This window comes from Rhinoderma darwinii, chromosome 10 (genome assembly GCF_050947455.1).
Source record: "Rhinoderma darwinii isolate aRhiDar2 chromosome 10, aRhiDar2.hap1, whole genome shotgun sequence".
In the NCBI taxonomy this organism is placed as follows: Eukaryota; Metazoa; Chordata; class Amphibia; order Anura; family Rhinodermatidae; genus Rhinoderma; species Rhinoderma darwinii.
The window spans coordinates 95154786-95168499 of NC_134696.1; the positions used below are offsets into that span (position 1 = coordinate 95154786).

Consider the following 13714-nt stretch of genomic DNA (forward strand, 5'->3'; position numbering starts at 1 on the left):
TGGTAGTGCCCCTCACCTCACCTCTTGAACCCCACCTCAAGTTGCCTGACCAGTTCTCAGGGGACCGGAAGACTTTTCTCTCCTTTCGGGAGAGTTGTAGGCTCTATTTTCGTTTAAAGCCCCACTCCTCAGGTTCTGAGAGACAGCGGGTGGGTATAATTATGTCCCGGCTCCAAGAAGGGCCCCAAGAATGGGCCTTCTCCTTGGCTCCTGACGCCCCTGAACTTTCCTCCGTTGATCTTTTCTTTTCTGCTCTCGGACTCATTTATGACGAGACTGACAGGAATGCCTTTGCCGAGAGTCAGCTGGTGACCTTACGTCAGGGTAAGAGACCTGTTGAGGAGTATTGTTCTGACTTTATGAAGTGGTGCGTAGCTTCTCGGTGGAATGACCCTGCCTTAAGGTGCCAGTTTAGGTTGGGTCTGTCGAACGCCCTGAAAGACCTGCTAGTTAGCTATCCCTCTTCTGACTCTCTAGACCAGGTTATGGCTTTAGCGGTACGACTTGACCGACGTCTCAGGGAATGACAACTTGAACGTTTTTGTGTTTTCCCCTGACTCCCCCATGATGCCTCCCGAGGTTCCGTTGCTTCGCTCTTCCACGGAAGACTCGGAGGTACCTATGCAACTCGGGGCCTCCGTGTCCCCCCGACAACGTAGAGAGTTCCGCAGGAAGAATGGTCTCTGCTTCTATTGTGGGGATGACAAGCATCAAGTGAACACCTGTCGTAGACGTAAGAATAAGCAGCCGGAAAACTTCCGCGCCTAAGTGATCATCAGGGAGGTCACTTGGGCGCACAGGTATTTCCCGTAAATATGAAACGTAATAAAATCTTGCTTCCCTTTCAGGTCTCTTTTGGTGGTAGGTCTGCTACCGGCAGTGCCTTCGTGGATTCAGGGTCTTCTTCTAATATCATGTCTGTGAAATTTGCTATGTCTCTAGCTATGCCTTTGATTGATTTGCCTAAACCTGTCCCGGTAGTGGGTATCGACTCCACTCCTCTTGCTAATGGTTATTTTACACAGCATACCCCTGTTTTTGAACTCCTTGTTGGCTCCATGCATTTGGAGCAATGCTCTGTACTGTTGATGCAGGGATTATCGTCCGATTTGGTTTTAGGCCTTCCCTGGTTGCAGTTGCATAATCCCGCGTTTGACTGGAATACTGGGGAGCTTACCAAATGGGGTAATGAATGCTTGACGTCATGTTTTTCTGTTAATTCTATTTCTCCCCCTGAGGAGGTGAACACGCTACCTGAGTTTGTTCAGGACTTCGCTGATGTTTTCTCTAAGGAGGCCTCCGAAGTGTTACCTCCTCATAGAGAATACGATTGCGCAATCGATTTGGTACCAGGAGCTAAGCTCCCTAAGGGTAGGATATTTAATCTCTCTTGTCCCGAACGTGAAGCCATGAGAGAGTATATCCAGGAATGCCTGGCCAAAGGTTACAATCGCCCCTCTACTTCTCCGGTAGGTGCTGGCTTCTTCTTCTTAGGGAAGAAGGATGGTGGTCTTAGGCCATGCATTGACTACCGTAACTTGAATAAGGTCACTGTAAGGAACCAGTATCCCCTTCCTTTGATTCCCGATCTTTTTAATCAGGTTCAGGGTGCCCAATGGTTCTCTAAGTTTGATCTACGGGGGGCGTATAACCTTATCCGCATCAAAGAGGGGGATGAGTGGAAGACTGCGTTTAACATGCCCGAAGGTCATTTCGAATACCTCGTCATGCCCTTTGGGTTGTGTAATGCTCCCGCGGTATTCCAGAATTACATAAATTAGGTTTTAAGAGATTACCTGGGGGTATTTCTTGTAGTGTACCTTGATGACATACTTGTGTTTTCCAAGGACTGGTCCTCCCACATTGAGCATGTCAGGAAGGTGCTCCAGGTCCTTCGGGAAAACAAACTGTTTGCCAAAACCGAAAAATGTGTGTTTGGGGTGCAGGAGATACCATTTTTGGGTCAAATCCTCACTCCTCATGAATTCCGCATGGACCCCGCCAAGGTCCAGGCTGTGGCGGAATGGGTCCAACCTGCCTCCCTGAAGGCGTTACAGTGCTTCTTGGGGTTCGCTAATTATTACAGGAGATTTATTGCTAACTTCACGGTCATCGCTAAGCCTCTTACGGACCTCACTCGCAAAGGTGCTGATCTCCTCCACTGGCTTCCTGAGGCTGTCCAGGCTTTTGAGGTCCTTAAGAAGTGCTTTATCTCGGCCCCGGTGCTGGTTCAGCCCAACCAAATGGAGCCATTTATCGTGGAGGTTGACGCATCCGAGGTGGGAGTGGGGGCTGTCTTGTCCCAGGCCCCTCACCCATCTCCGTCCCTGTGCCTACTTCTCCAGGATGTTTTCGCCCACTGAGAGTAACTAGGATATTGGCAACCGCGAACTCTTAGCCATTAAATGGGCATTTGAAGAGTGGCGCCACTTCCTGGAGGGGGCTAGGCACCAGGTAACGGTCCTTACCGACCACAAGAATCTGGTTTTCCTAGAATCTGCCCGGAGGCTAAACCCGAGACAAGCTCGATGGGCGTTATTTTTTACCAGATTCAACTTTTTGGTTACCTATAGGGCTGGGTCTAAAAATATTAAAGCTGATGCACTGTCGCGTAGCTTCATGGCCAGCCCTCCTTCGGAGGAAGATCCTGCTTGTATTTTGCCTCCAGGTATAATCATTTCCTCTATTGATTCTGATTTAGTCTCTGAAATTGCGGCTGATCAAGGTTCAGCTCCCGGGAACCTTCCTGAGAACAAGCTGTTTGTTCCCCTACAATTCCGGCTAAGGGTACTTAGGGAAAATCATGACTCCGCACTATCTGGTCATCCAGGCATCCTGGGTACCAAGCACCTCATTGCCAGAAACTATTGGTGGCCTGGGTTGCCTAAAGACGTTAAGGCCTACGTCGCTGCTTGTGAGGTTTGTGCAAGGTCCAAAACTCCCAGGTCCCGACCAGCGGGCTTACTACGTTCTTTGCCCATTCCCCAGAGACCTTGGACCCATATCTCCATGGATTTTATCACCGATTTGCCTCCATCTCAAGGCAAGTCGGTGGTGTGGGTTGTAGTAGACCGCTTCAGTAAGATGTGGCACTTTGTGCCCCTCAAGAAACTACCCAATGCTAAGACGTTAGCTACCTTGTTTGTCAAACACATCCTGCGTCTCCATGGGGTCCCTGTCAATATTGTTTCTGACAGAGGGGTACAATTTGTTTCATTGTTTTGGAGAGCCTTCTGTAAAAAGTTGGAGATTGATCTGTCCTTCTCCTCTGCCTTCCATCCTGAAACTAATGGCCAAACTGAGAGGACTAATCAGTCTCTAGAACAATATTTAAGGTGTTTTATCTCTGACTGTCAATATGATTGGGTCCCATTCATTCCCCTCGCCGAATTTTCCCTTAATAACCGGGTCAGTAACTCGTCAGGGGTCTCCCCCTTTTTCTGTAATTTTGGGTTTAATCCACGGTTCTCCTCCGTTTCACCTGGTAGTTCCAACAATCCCGAGGTAGAGGTCGTTCATCGGGCACTGTGCAGTCTGGGCCCAGGTTCAGAAGAACCTAGAGGCATCCCAGAGCATACAAAAAACTCAGGCAGATAGAAGACGTTCTACTAACCCCTTGTTTATGGTCGGGGATCTGGTGTGGCTATAGTCTAAGAACTTGCGCCTTAAAGTCCCGTCCAAGAAGTTTGCACCCCGGTTTATAGGGCCGTACAAGGTCATTGAAGTCCTCAATCCTGTCTCCTTCCGACTGGAGTTGCCCCCATCTTTTCGAGTACACAACGTGTTTCATGCCTCCCTCCTTAAACGCTGCTCCCCGTCCTTGGCTCCCTCGAGGAAACCTCCTGTCCCCGTTCTCACCCCTGAGGGGGTGGAATTCGAGTTGGCCAAGATTGTGGACAGCAAGATGGTCCAAGGCTCCCTCCAGTACCTGGTCCATTGGAGAGGATACGGGCCTGAGGAGAGGACTTGGGTACCCGCCCGGGATGTTCACGCTGGGGTATTGGTCAGGAGGTTCCACCTTCGTTTCCCCAATAAACCAGGTCCACCTAGTAAGGGTCCGGTGGCCCCTCATAAAAGGGGGGGTACTGTAATGGATCTGCCAGGCACAGCTTCTGTGTCAACGCCCATAGGTAATCAGTCTGCACCTGCTTCTATGTCTGTGAGACTGACTCCATCTTCCACCACTCAGGATGGCAGTCTTAGGAGTGGGAGAGCCTATCACAGCCTGGCCAGACGGAGCTACCTCCCGCCCTCTGTCTATTTATACCTGCCTTTCCTGTTCCTCCTTGCTTGTGATTCTTCTCGTTTGGTTTCCTGGCCCTGCTGCAGCTTCTGAACTATTTGACCCTGCTTCATATTGACCCTGGCTTACTGACTACTCTCCTGCTCTGCGTTTGGTACCTCGTACACTCCTGGTTTGACTCGGCTTGTTCACTACTCTCCTGCTCTGCGTTTGGTACCTCGTACACTCCTGGTTTGACTCGGCTCGTTCACCACTCTGGTTGCTCACGGTGTTGCCGTGGGCAACTGCCCCATCTCCCTTAGCTTCTTTGTACCCTTGTCTGTTTGTCTGTTGTGCACTTATTGAGCGTAGGGACCGTCGCTCAGTTGTACCCCGTCGCCTACGGCGGGTCGTTGCAAGTAGGCAGGGACTGAGTGGCGGGTAGTTTAGGGCTCACTTGTCTGTTTCCCTACCCCCATCATTACATCCGGGTCCTCTCGTTTCAAGAGAGAAATAATAAAAGTAACTTTGGCCTCATCAGAGAAGAGGTGAGCACATAACCTGAAGTGGATGGTACACTGATTGATGAAACCTGTACAGGTTTTAGGATCCCCGTCATAACGAGGAGTCAGAGGCAACAAAATGGCAAAATCGGCCTCTCTTGACAATGAGCTGGACAGGTTCAAAGTGGTGTGGGATCGGTGGAATAAGTATTGGCTACAGATATCTCGGGATTAGGCCGTAGATTGATCTCTGACTATCCCTCCCCCCCTCCTTCCCCCTTTTGTCTTTTCCCTGGTGTCTTGTTTTGTCTGTTGGAATTTACTGCTATGTCAAATGGATTATATGGCCTGCCCATGCGTCCTAATGTCATGTGTATATTTTGAAAAATTTTCAATAAAAATACAGTTGAAACCAAAATGGCAAAATCAAGGCAGGCAGGAGGGAGAGCAGGTGGTGGAGCAGCGGGAGCAGCAAGAGGAAGCCACAGGAGGAAGATCCACACGAGTGATTATGGAGTTTACCGCCTGTAGTAGTTCAAACTGGCGTGCCCGGAGGTCACGCATGTATGCTTGCATCATTTGGACTGCGGTCTTGGGTTGACCAGCGGGATAAATGGCCTGAGCGTACTGTCACGACTCTGTGGTAAGTGGACCCACTAGGCCATTCTGCCGTAGCGGAGTAGCAGCTGGCCAAACAATAGTCAATAACCGTCCCTATGACAAGAGTACCTGGATAGCGGATTTGACAGACGCTCTGCGTGGCAGACACTTCACGTAGCAGACACTTGACTAGCAGACACGTGGATTAGCAGACACTTGGTACAGATGACTCTTGGCACAGATGACACTTGGCACAGATGACACTTGGCACAGATGACACTTGGCTTCGCACTGGAACAAACACAATTACTGGATACGGGATACAGGAACACAGTATAGAGGATACAACTAAGGGACCTTTTGCAATAACGAACATGAGCAGACACAACAACGCTCAGGCAAGGAGGAATAGGGCAATTTTCTTGGTACACGTGTTGGCCCTTTAAGGCCGGGAGGAAGGGAGCGAGCACGCGCGCGCACCCTATGCACAACAGCAGCTGAAGATAGTCTTGTGTGCCGGCGTCTTAGAGGAGGGAGACGTCGGCAAGAGCTCACAGGTCTGCGCTCGGGTGTTGGCGGATAATGAATGCTGGCTGTCCGCGACAGCGGCCATTACACTCACTATTCTGCTGATGGAGTCACTGTGTACATACATTACATTACTTATCCTATACTGATCCGGAGTTACAGCCTGTATTATGCTCCAGAGCTTCACTCAGTATTCTGCTTGTGGAGTCACTGTGTACATACGTTACATTACTTATCCTGTACTGATCCTGAGTTACATCCTGTATTATACTCCAGAGCTGCACTCACTATTCTGCTGGTGGAGTCACTGTGTACATACGTTACATTACTTATCCTGTACTGATCCTGTGATACAGCCTGTATTATACTCCAGAGCTGACTAATATTCTGCTGGTGGACTCACTGTGTAATTACTTATCCTGTACTGATCCTGTGTTACAGCCTGTAATAGGCTGAAATGAAACATTGCAGATTTGTTACAGAAATTTCTCTACGACTAAGATTTCACCGATTCATCTGAATGGGGCTTTCAGAAAACCATGTGCCCTCCACCAAAACAACCCAATTCAGGTCAACGGAACAGATTTTTCAGCCAAAGAAGTTTCTGCAAGAAATCTGCCATGTATTATTTCAGTCTTATACTCCAGAGCTAAAATCACACTTCGGCAGGCTTCAGATCTAAAACTCCCTGCATTCCCTGTTTGTTCAGTTTCTATACAGAATTTTCTCTGGTAATAAAGCTATAATCAAATGATTACCTAATATCATTCACATATGTGTATGTAAATGTTTCTGAAGCTTCTCAGAACTGGAGATTCTTGTATGTATATAGGGGCAGTATTATAGTAGCTATAATCTTGTATATAGGGGCAGTATTATAGTAGTTATATTCTTGTATATAGGGGTCAGTATTATAGTAGCTATATTCTTGTATATAGAGGCAGTATTATAGTAGTTATATTCTTGTATATAGGGGCAGTATTATAGTAGTTATATTCTTGTATATAGGAGGCAATATTATAGTAGTTATATTCTTGTAAGTAGGGAGCAGTATTATAGTAGTTATATTCTTGTATATAGGAGCAGTATTATAGTAGTTATATTCTTGTATATAGGAGCAGTATTATAGTAGTTATATTCTTGTACATAGAGGGCAGTATTATAGTCGTTATATTCTTGTACATAGAGAGCAGTATTATAGTCGTTATATTCTTGTATATAGGGGGCAGTAAAATAGTAGTTATATTCTTGTATATAGGGGCAGTATTATAGTAGTTATAGTCTTGTATATAGGGGGCAGTGTTATAGTAGTTATATTCTTGTATATAGGGGGCAGTATTATAGTAGTTATATTCTTGTATATGAGGCAGTATTATAGTAGTTATATTCGTGTATATAGGGGCAGTATTATAGTAGTTATATTCTTGTATATAGGGGCAGTATTATAGTAGTTATATTCTTGTATATAGGGAGCAGTATTATAGTAGTTATATTCTTGTATATAGGGGCAGTATTATAGTAGTTATATTCTTGTATATAGGGGCAGTATTATAGTAGTTATATTCTTGTATATAGGAGCAGTATTGTAGTAGTTATATTCCTGTATATAGGAGCTGTATTATAGTAGTTATATTCTTGTATATAGGGGCAGTATTATAGTAGTTATATTCTTGTATATAGGAGGCAGTATTATAGTAGTTATATTCTTGTATATAGGAGCAGTATTATAGTAGTTATATTCTTGTACATAAGGGCTGTATTATAGTAGTTATATTCTTGTATATAGGGGCAGTATTATAGTAGTTATATTCTTGTACATAAGGGCAGTATTCTAGTAGTTATATTCTTGTACATAGGGGCAGTATTATAGCAGTTATATTCTTGTATATAGGGGGCAGTATTATAGTAGTTATATTCTTGTACATAGGGGCAGTATTATAGTAGTTATATTCTTGTATATAGAAGCAGTATTATAGTAGTTATATTCTTATACAGTGAAGGCAATAAGTATTTGATCCCTTGATGATTTTGTAAGTTTGCCCACTGTCAAAGTCATGAACAGTCTAGAATTTTTAGGCTAGGTTAATTTTACCAGTGAGAGATAGATTATATTTAAAAAAAAGAGAAAATCACATAGTCAAAATGATATATATTTATTTGCATTGTGCACAGAGAAATAAGTATTTGATCCCCTACCAACCATTAAGAGTTCAGCCTCCTCCAGACCAGTTACACGCTCCAAATCAACTTGGTGCCTGCATTAAAGACAGCTCTTACATGGTCACCTGTATAAAAGACTCCTGTCCACAGACTCAATTAATCAGTCTGACTCTAACCTCTACAACATGGGCAAGACCAAAGAGCTTTCTAAGGATGTCAGGGACAAGATCATAGACCTGGACAAGGCTGGAATGGGCTACAAAACCATAAGTAAGACGCTGGGTGAGAAGGAGACAACTGTTGGTGCAATAGTAAGAAAATGGAAGACATACAAAATGACTGTCAATCGACATCGATCTGGGGCTCCATGCAAAATCTCACCTCGTGGGGTATCCTTGATCCTGAGGAAGGTGAGAGCTCAGCCGAAAACTACACGGGGGGAACTTGTTAATGATCTCAAGGCAGCTGGGACCACAGTCACCAAGAAAACCATTGACAACACATTACGCCGTAATGGATTAAAATCCTGCAGTGCCCGCAAGGTCCCCCTGCTCAAGAAGGCACATGTACAGGCCCGTCTGAAGTTTGCAAATGAACATCTGGATGATTCTGAGAGTGATTGGGAGAAGGTGCTGTGGTCAGATGAGACTAAAATTGAGCTCTTTGGCATTAACTCAACTCGCCGTGTTTGGAGGAAGAGAAATGCTGCCTATGACCCAAAGAACACCGTCCCCACTGTCAAGCATAGTGGTGGAAACATTATGTTTTGGGGGTGTTTCTCTGCTAAGGGCACAGGACTACTTCACTGCATCAATGGGAGAATGGATGGAGCCATGTACCGTCAAATCCTGAGTGACAACCTCCTTCCCTCCACCAGGACATTAAAAATGGCTCGTGGCTGGGTCTTCCAGCACGACAATGACCCGAAACATACAGCCAAGGCAACAAAGGAGTGGCTCAAAAAGAAGCACATTAAGGTCATGGAGTGGCCTAGCCAGTCTCCAGACCTTAATCCCATCGAAAACTTATGGAGGGAGCTGAAGATCCGAGTTGCCAAGCGACTGCCTCGAAATCTTAATGATTTACAGATGATCTGCAAAAGAGGAGTGGGCCAAAATTCCATCTAACATGTGTGCAAACCTCATCATCAACTACAAAAAACATCTGACTGCTGTGCTTGCTAACAAGGGTTTTGCCACCAAGTATTAAGTCTTGTTTGCCAAAGGGATCAAATACTTATTTCTCTGTACACAATGCCAATAAATATATATAATTTTGACAATGTTATTTTTTTTATTTTTTTATATAATCTATCTCTCACTGGTAAAATTAACTTAGCCAAAAAATTCTAGACCGTTCATGTCTTTGACAGTGGGCAAACGTACAAAATCAGCAAGGGATCAAATACTTATTTCCTTCACTGTATATAGGGGCAGTATTATAGTAGTTATATTCTTGTATATAAGGGCAGTATTATAGTAGTTATATTCTTGTATATAGGTGGCAGTATTATAGTAGTTATATTCTTGTATATAGGGGCAGTATTATAGTAGTTATATTCTTGTATATAGGAGCAGTATTATAGTAGTTATATTCTTATATATAGGGGCAGTAATATAGTAGTTATATTCTTGTATATAGGGGCAGTATTATAGTAGTTATATTCTTGCATATAGAGGCAGTATTATAGTAGTTATATTCTTGTATATATGGGGCAGTATTATAGTAGTTATATTCTTGTATAGAGAGGCAGTATTATAGTAGTTATATTCTTGTATATAGGAGCAGTATTATAGTAGTTATATTCTTGTATATAGGTGGCAGTATTATAGTAGTTATATTCTTGTATATAGGGGGCAGTATTATAGTAGTTATATTCTTGTATATAGGGGCAGTATTATAGTAGTTATATTCTTGTATATATAGGGGCAGTGTTATTGTAGTTATATTCTTGTATATAGGAGCAGTATTATAGTAGTTATATTCTTGTATATAGGAGCAGTATTATAGTAGTTATATTCTTGTATATAGGGGCAGTATTATAGTAGTTATATTCTTGTATATAGGTGGCAGTATTATAGTAGTTATATTCTTGTATATAGGGGGCAGTATTATATTAGTTATATTCTTGTATATAGGGGCAATATTATAGTAGTTATATTCTTGAATATAGGAGGCAGCATTATAGTAGTTATATTCTTGTACATAGGGGCAGTATTATAGTAGTTATATTCTTGTATATTGGGGCAGTATTATAGTAGTTATATTCTTGTATATAGGGGGCAGTATTATAGTAGTTATATTCTTGTATACAGGAGGCAGTATTATAGTTGTTATATTCTTGTATATAGGGGCAGTATTATAGTAGTTATATTCTTGTATATAGGGGCAGTATTATAGTAGTTATATTCTTGTATATAGGTGGCAGTATTATAGTAGTTATATTCTTGTATATAGGGGGCAGTATTATAGTAGTTATATTCTTGTATATAGGGGCAGTATTATAGTAGTTATATTCTTGTATATATAGGGGCAGTGTTATTGTAGTTATATTCTTGTATATAGGAGCAGTATTATAGTAGTTATATTCTTGTATATAGGGTCAGTATTATATTAGTTATATTCTAGTACATAGGGGGCAGTATTATATTAGTTATATTCTTGTATATAGGGGCAATATTATAGTAGTTATATTCTTGAATATAGGAGGCAACATTATAGTAGTTATATTCTTGTACATAGGGGCAGTATTATAGTAGTTATATTCTTGTATATTGGGGCAGTATTATAGTAGTTATATTCTTGTATATAGGGGCAGTATTATAGTAGTTATATTCTTGTATACAGGAGGCAGTATTATAGTTGTTATATTCTTGTATATAGGGGGCAGTATTATAGTAGTTATATTCTTGTATATAGGGGCAGTATTATAGTAGTTATATTCTTGTATATAGGGAGCAGTATTATAGTAGTTATATTCTTGTATATAGGGGACAGTATTATAGTAGTTGTATACTTGTATATAGGGGGGCAGTATTATAGTAGTTATATTCTTGTATATAGGGGGCAGTATTATAGTAGTTATATTCTTGTATATAGGGGGCAGTATTATAGTAGTTATGTTCTTGTATATAGGAGCAGTATTATAGTAGTATATTATTGTATATAGGAGCAGTATGATAATAGTTATATTCTTGTATATAGGTGGCAGTATTATAGTAGTTATATTCTTGTATATAGGGAGCAGTATTATAGTAGTTATATGCTTGTATATAGGGGGCAGTATTATAGTAGTTATATTCTTGTATATAGGGGCAGTATTATAGTAGTTATATTCTTGTATATAGAGGAGCAGTATTATAGTAGTTATATTCTTGTATATAGGAGCAGTATTATAGTAGTTATATTCTTGTATATAGGGGCAGTATTATAGTAGCTATATTCTTGTATATAGGGGGCAGTATTATAGTAGTTATATTCTTGTATATAGGGGCAGTATTATAGTAGATATATTCTTGTATATAGGAGCAGTATTATAGTAGTTATATTCTTGTATATAGGAAGCAGTATTATAGTAGTTATATTCTTGTATATAGGGGGCAGTATTATAGTAGTTATATTCTTGTATATAGGAGCAGTATTATAGTAGTTATATTCTTGTATATAGGGGCAGTATTATAGTAGTTATATTCTTGTATAAAGGGGCAGTATTATAGTAGTTATATTCTTGTATACAGGAGGCAGTATTATAGTTGTTATATTCTTGTATATAGGGGGCAGTATTATAGTAGTTATATTCTTGTATATAGGGGCAGTATTATAGTAGTTATATTCTTGTATATAGGGAGCAGTATTATAGTAGTTATATTCTTGTATATAGGGGACAGTATTATAGTAGTTGTATACTTGTATATAGGGGGGCAGTATTATAGTAGTTATATTCTTGTATATAGGGGGCAGTATTATAGTAGTTATATTCTTGTATATAGGGGGCAGTATTATAGTAGTTATGTTCTTGTATATAGGAGCAGTATTATAGTAGTATATTATTGTATATAGGAGCAGTATGATAATAGTTATATTCTTGTATATAGGTGGCAGTATTATAGTAGTTATATTCTTGTATATAGGGAGCAGTATTATAGTAGTTATATGCTTGTATATAGGGGGCAGTATTATAGTAGTTATATTCTTGTATATAGGGGCAGTATTATAGTAGTTATATTCTTGTATATAGAGGAGCAGTATTATAGTAGTTATATTCTTGTATATACTAGCAGTATTATAGTAGTTATATTCTTGTATATACTAGCAGTATTATAGTAGTTATATTCTTGTATATAGGAGCAGTATTATAGTAGTTATATTCTTGTATATAGGAGGAGTATTATAGTAGTTATATTCTTGTATATAGGGGGCAGTATTATAGTAGCTATATTCTTGTATATAGGGGGCAGTATTATAGTAGTTATATTCTTGTATATAGGGGCAGTATTATAGTAGATATATTCTTGTATATAGGAGCAGTATTATAGTAGTTATATTCTTGTATATAGGAAGCAGTATTATAGTAGTTATAATCTTGTATATAGGGGGCAGTATTATAGTAGTTATATTCTTGTATATAGGAGCAGTATTATAGTAGTTATATTCTTGTATATAGGGGCAGTATTATAGTAGTTATATTCTTGTATATAGGGGCAGTATTACAGTAGATATATTCTTGTATATAGGAGCAGTATTATAGTAGTTATATTCTTGTATATAGGGGGCAGTATTATAGTAGTTATATTCTTGTACATAGGGGCAGTGTTATAGTAGTTGTATTCTTGTATATCGGAGCAGTATTATAGTAGTTATATTCTTGTATATAGGGGCAGTATTATAGTAGTTATATTCTTGTATATAGGGGCAGTATTATAGTAGTTATAGTCTTGTATATAGGAGCAGTATGATAATAGTTATATTCTTGTATATAGGGGCAGTATTATAGTAGTTATATTCTTGTATATAGAGGAGCAGTATTATAGTAGTTATATTCTTGTATATAGGAGCAGTATTATAGTAGTTATATTCTTGTATATAGGGGCAGTATTATAGTAGTTATATTCTTGTATATAGGGGGCAGTATTATAGTAGTTATATTCTTGTATATAGAGGAGCAGTATTATAGTAGTTATATTCTTGTATATAGGGGCAGTATTATAGTAGTTATATTCTTGTATATAGGGAGCAGTATTATAGTAGTTATATTCTTGTATATAGGGAGCAGTATGATAGTAGTTATATTCTTGTATATAGGGAGCAGTATTATAGTAGTTATATTCTTGTATATAGGGGGCAGTATTATAGTAGTTATATTCTTGTATATAGGGGGCAGTATTATAGTAGTTATATTCTTGTATATAGGGGGCAGTATTATAGTAGTTATATTCTTGTATATAGGGGGCAGTATTATAGTAGTTATATTCTTGTATATAGGGGACTGTATTATAGTAGTTATATTCTTGTATATAGGAGGCAGTATTATAGTAGTTATATTCTTGTATATAGGGGGCAGTATTATAGTAGTTATATTCTTGTATATAGGGGCAGTATTATAGTAGATATATTCTTGTATATAGGGGGCAGTATTATAGTAGTTATATTCTTATATATAGGAGCAGTATTATAGTAGTTATATTCTTGTATATAGGAGGCA

General features: G+C 40.1%; 1 protein-coding gene across 6 annotated transcripts in view; it reads right to left on the reverse strand.

Annotated features, from left to right (window-relative positions):
- LOC142662238 (uncharacterized) overlaps window positions 1–13714 on the reverse strand; it is a 172485-nt gene that overhangs the window by 136227 nt on the left and 22544 nt on the right. The window contains exon 5 of one of the 6 annotated variants that reach the window (XM_075840358.1): window positions 5389–5616. The exons of the other annotated variants lie outside the window; for them this stretch is intronic. Within the exon in view, the coding sequence (XP_075696473.1) occupies window positions 5531–5616 (86 nt within the window). The 3' untranslated portion in view covers window positions 5389–5530. Of the gene's footprint in view, window positions 1–5388; window positions 5617–13714 lie in introns of those variants that run through there. 6 annotated transcript variants of the gene reach the window in all.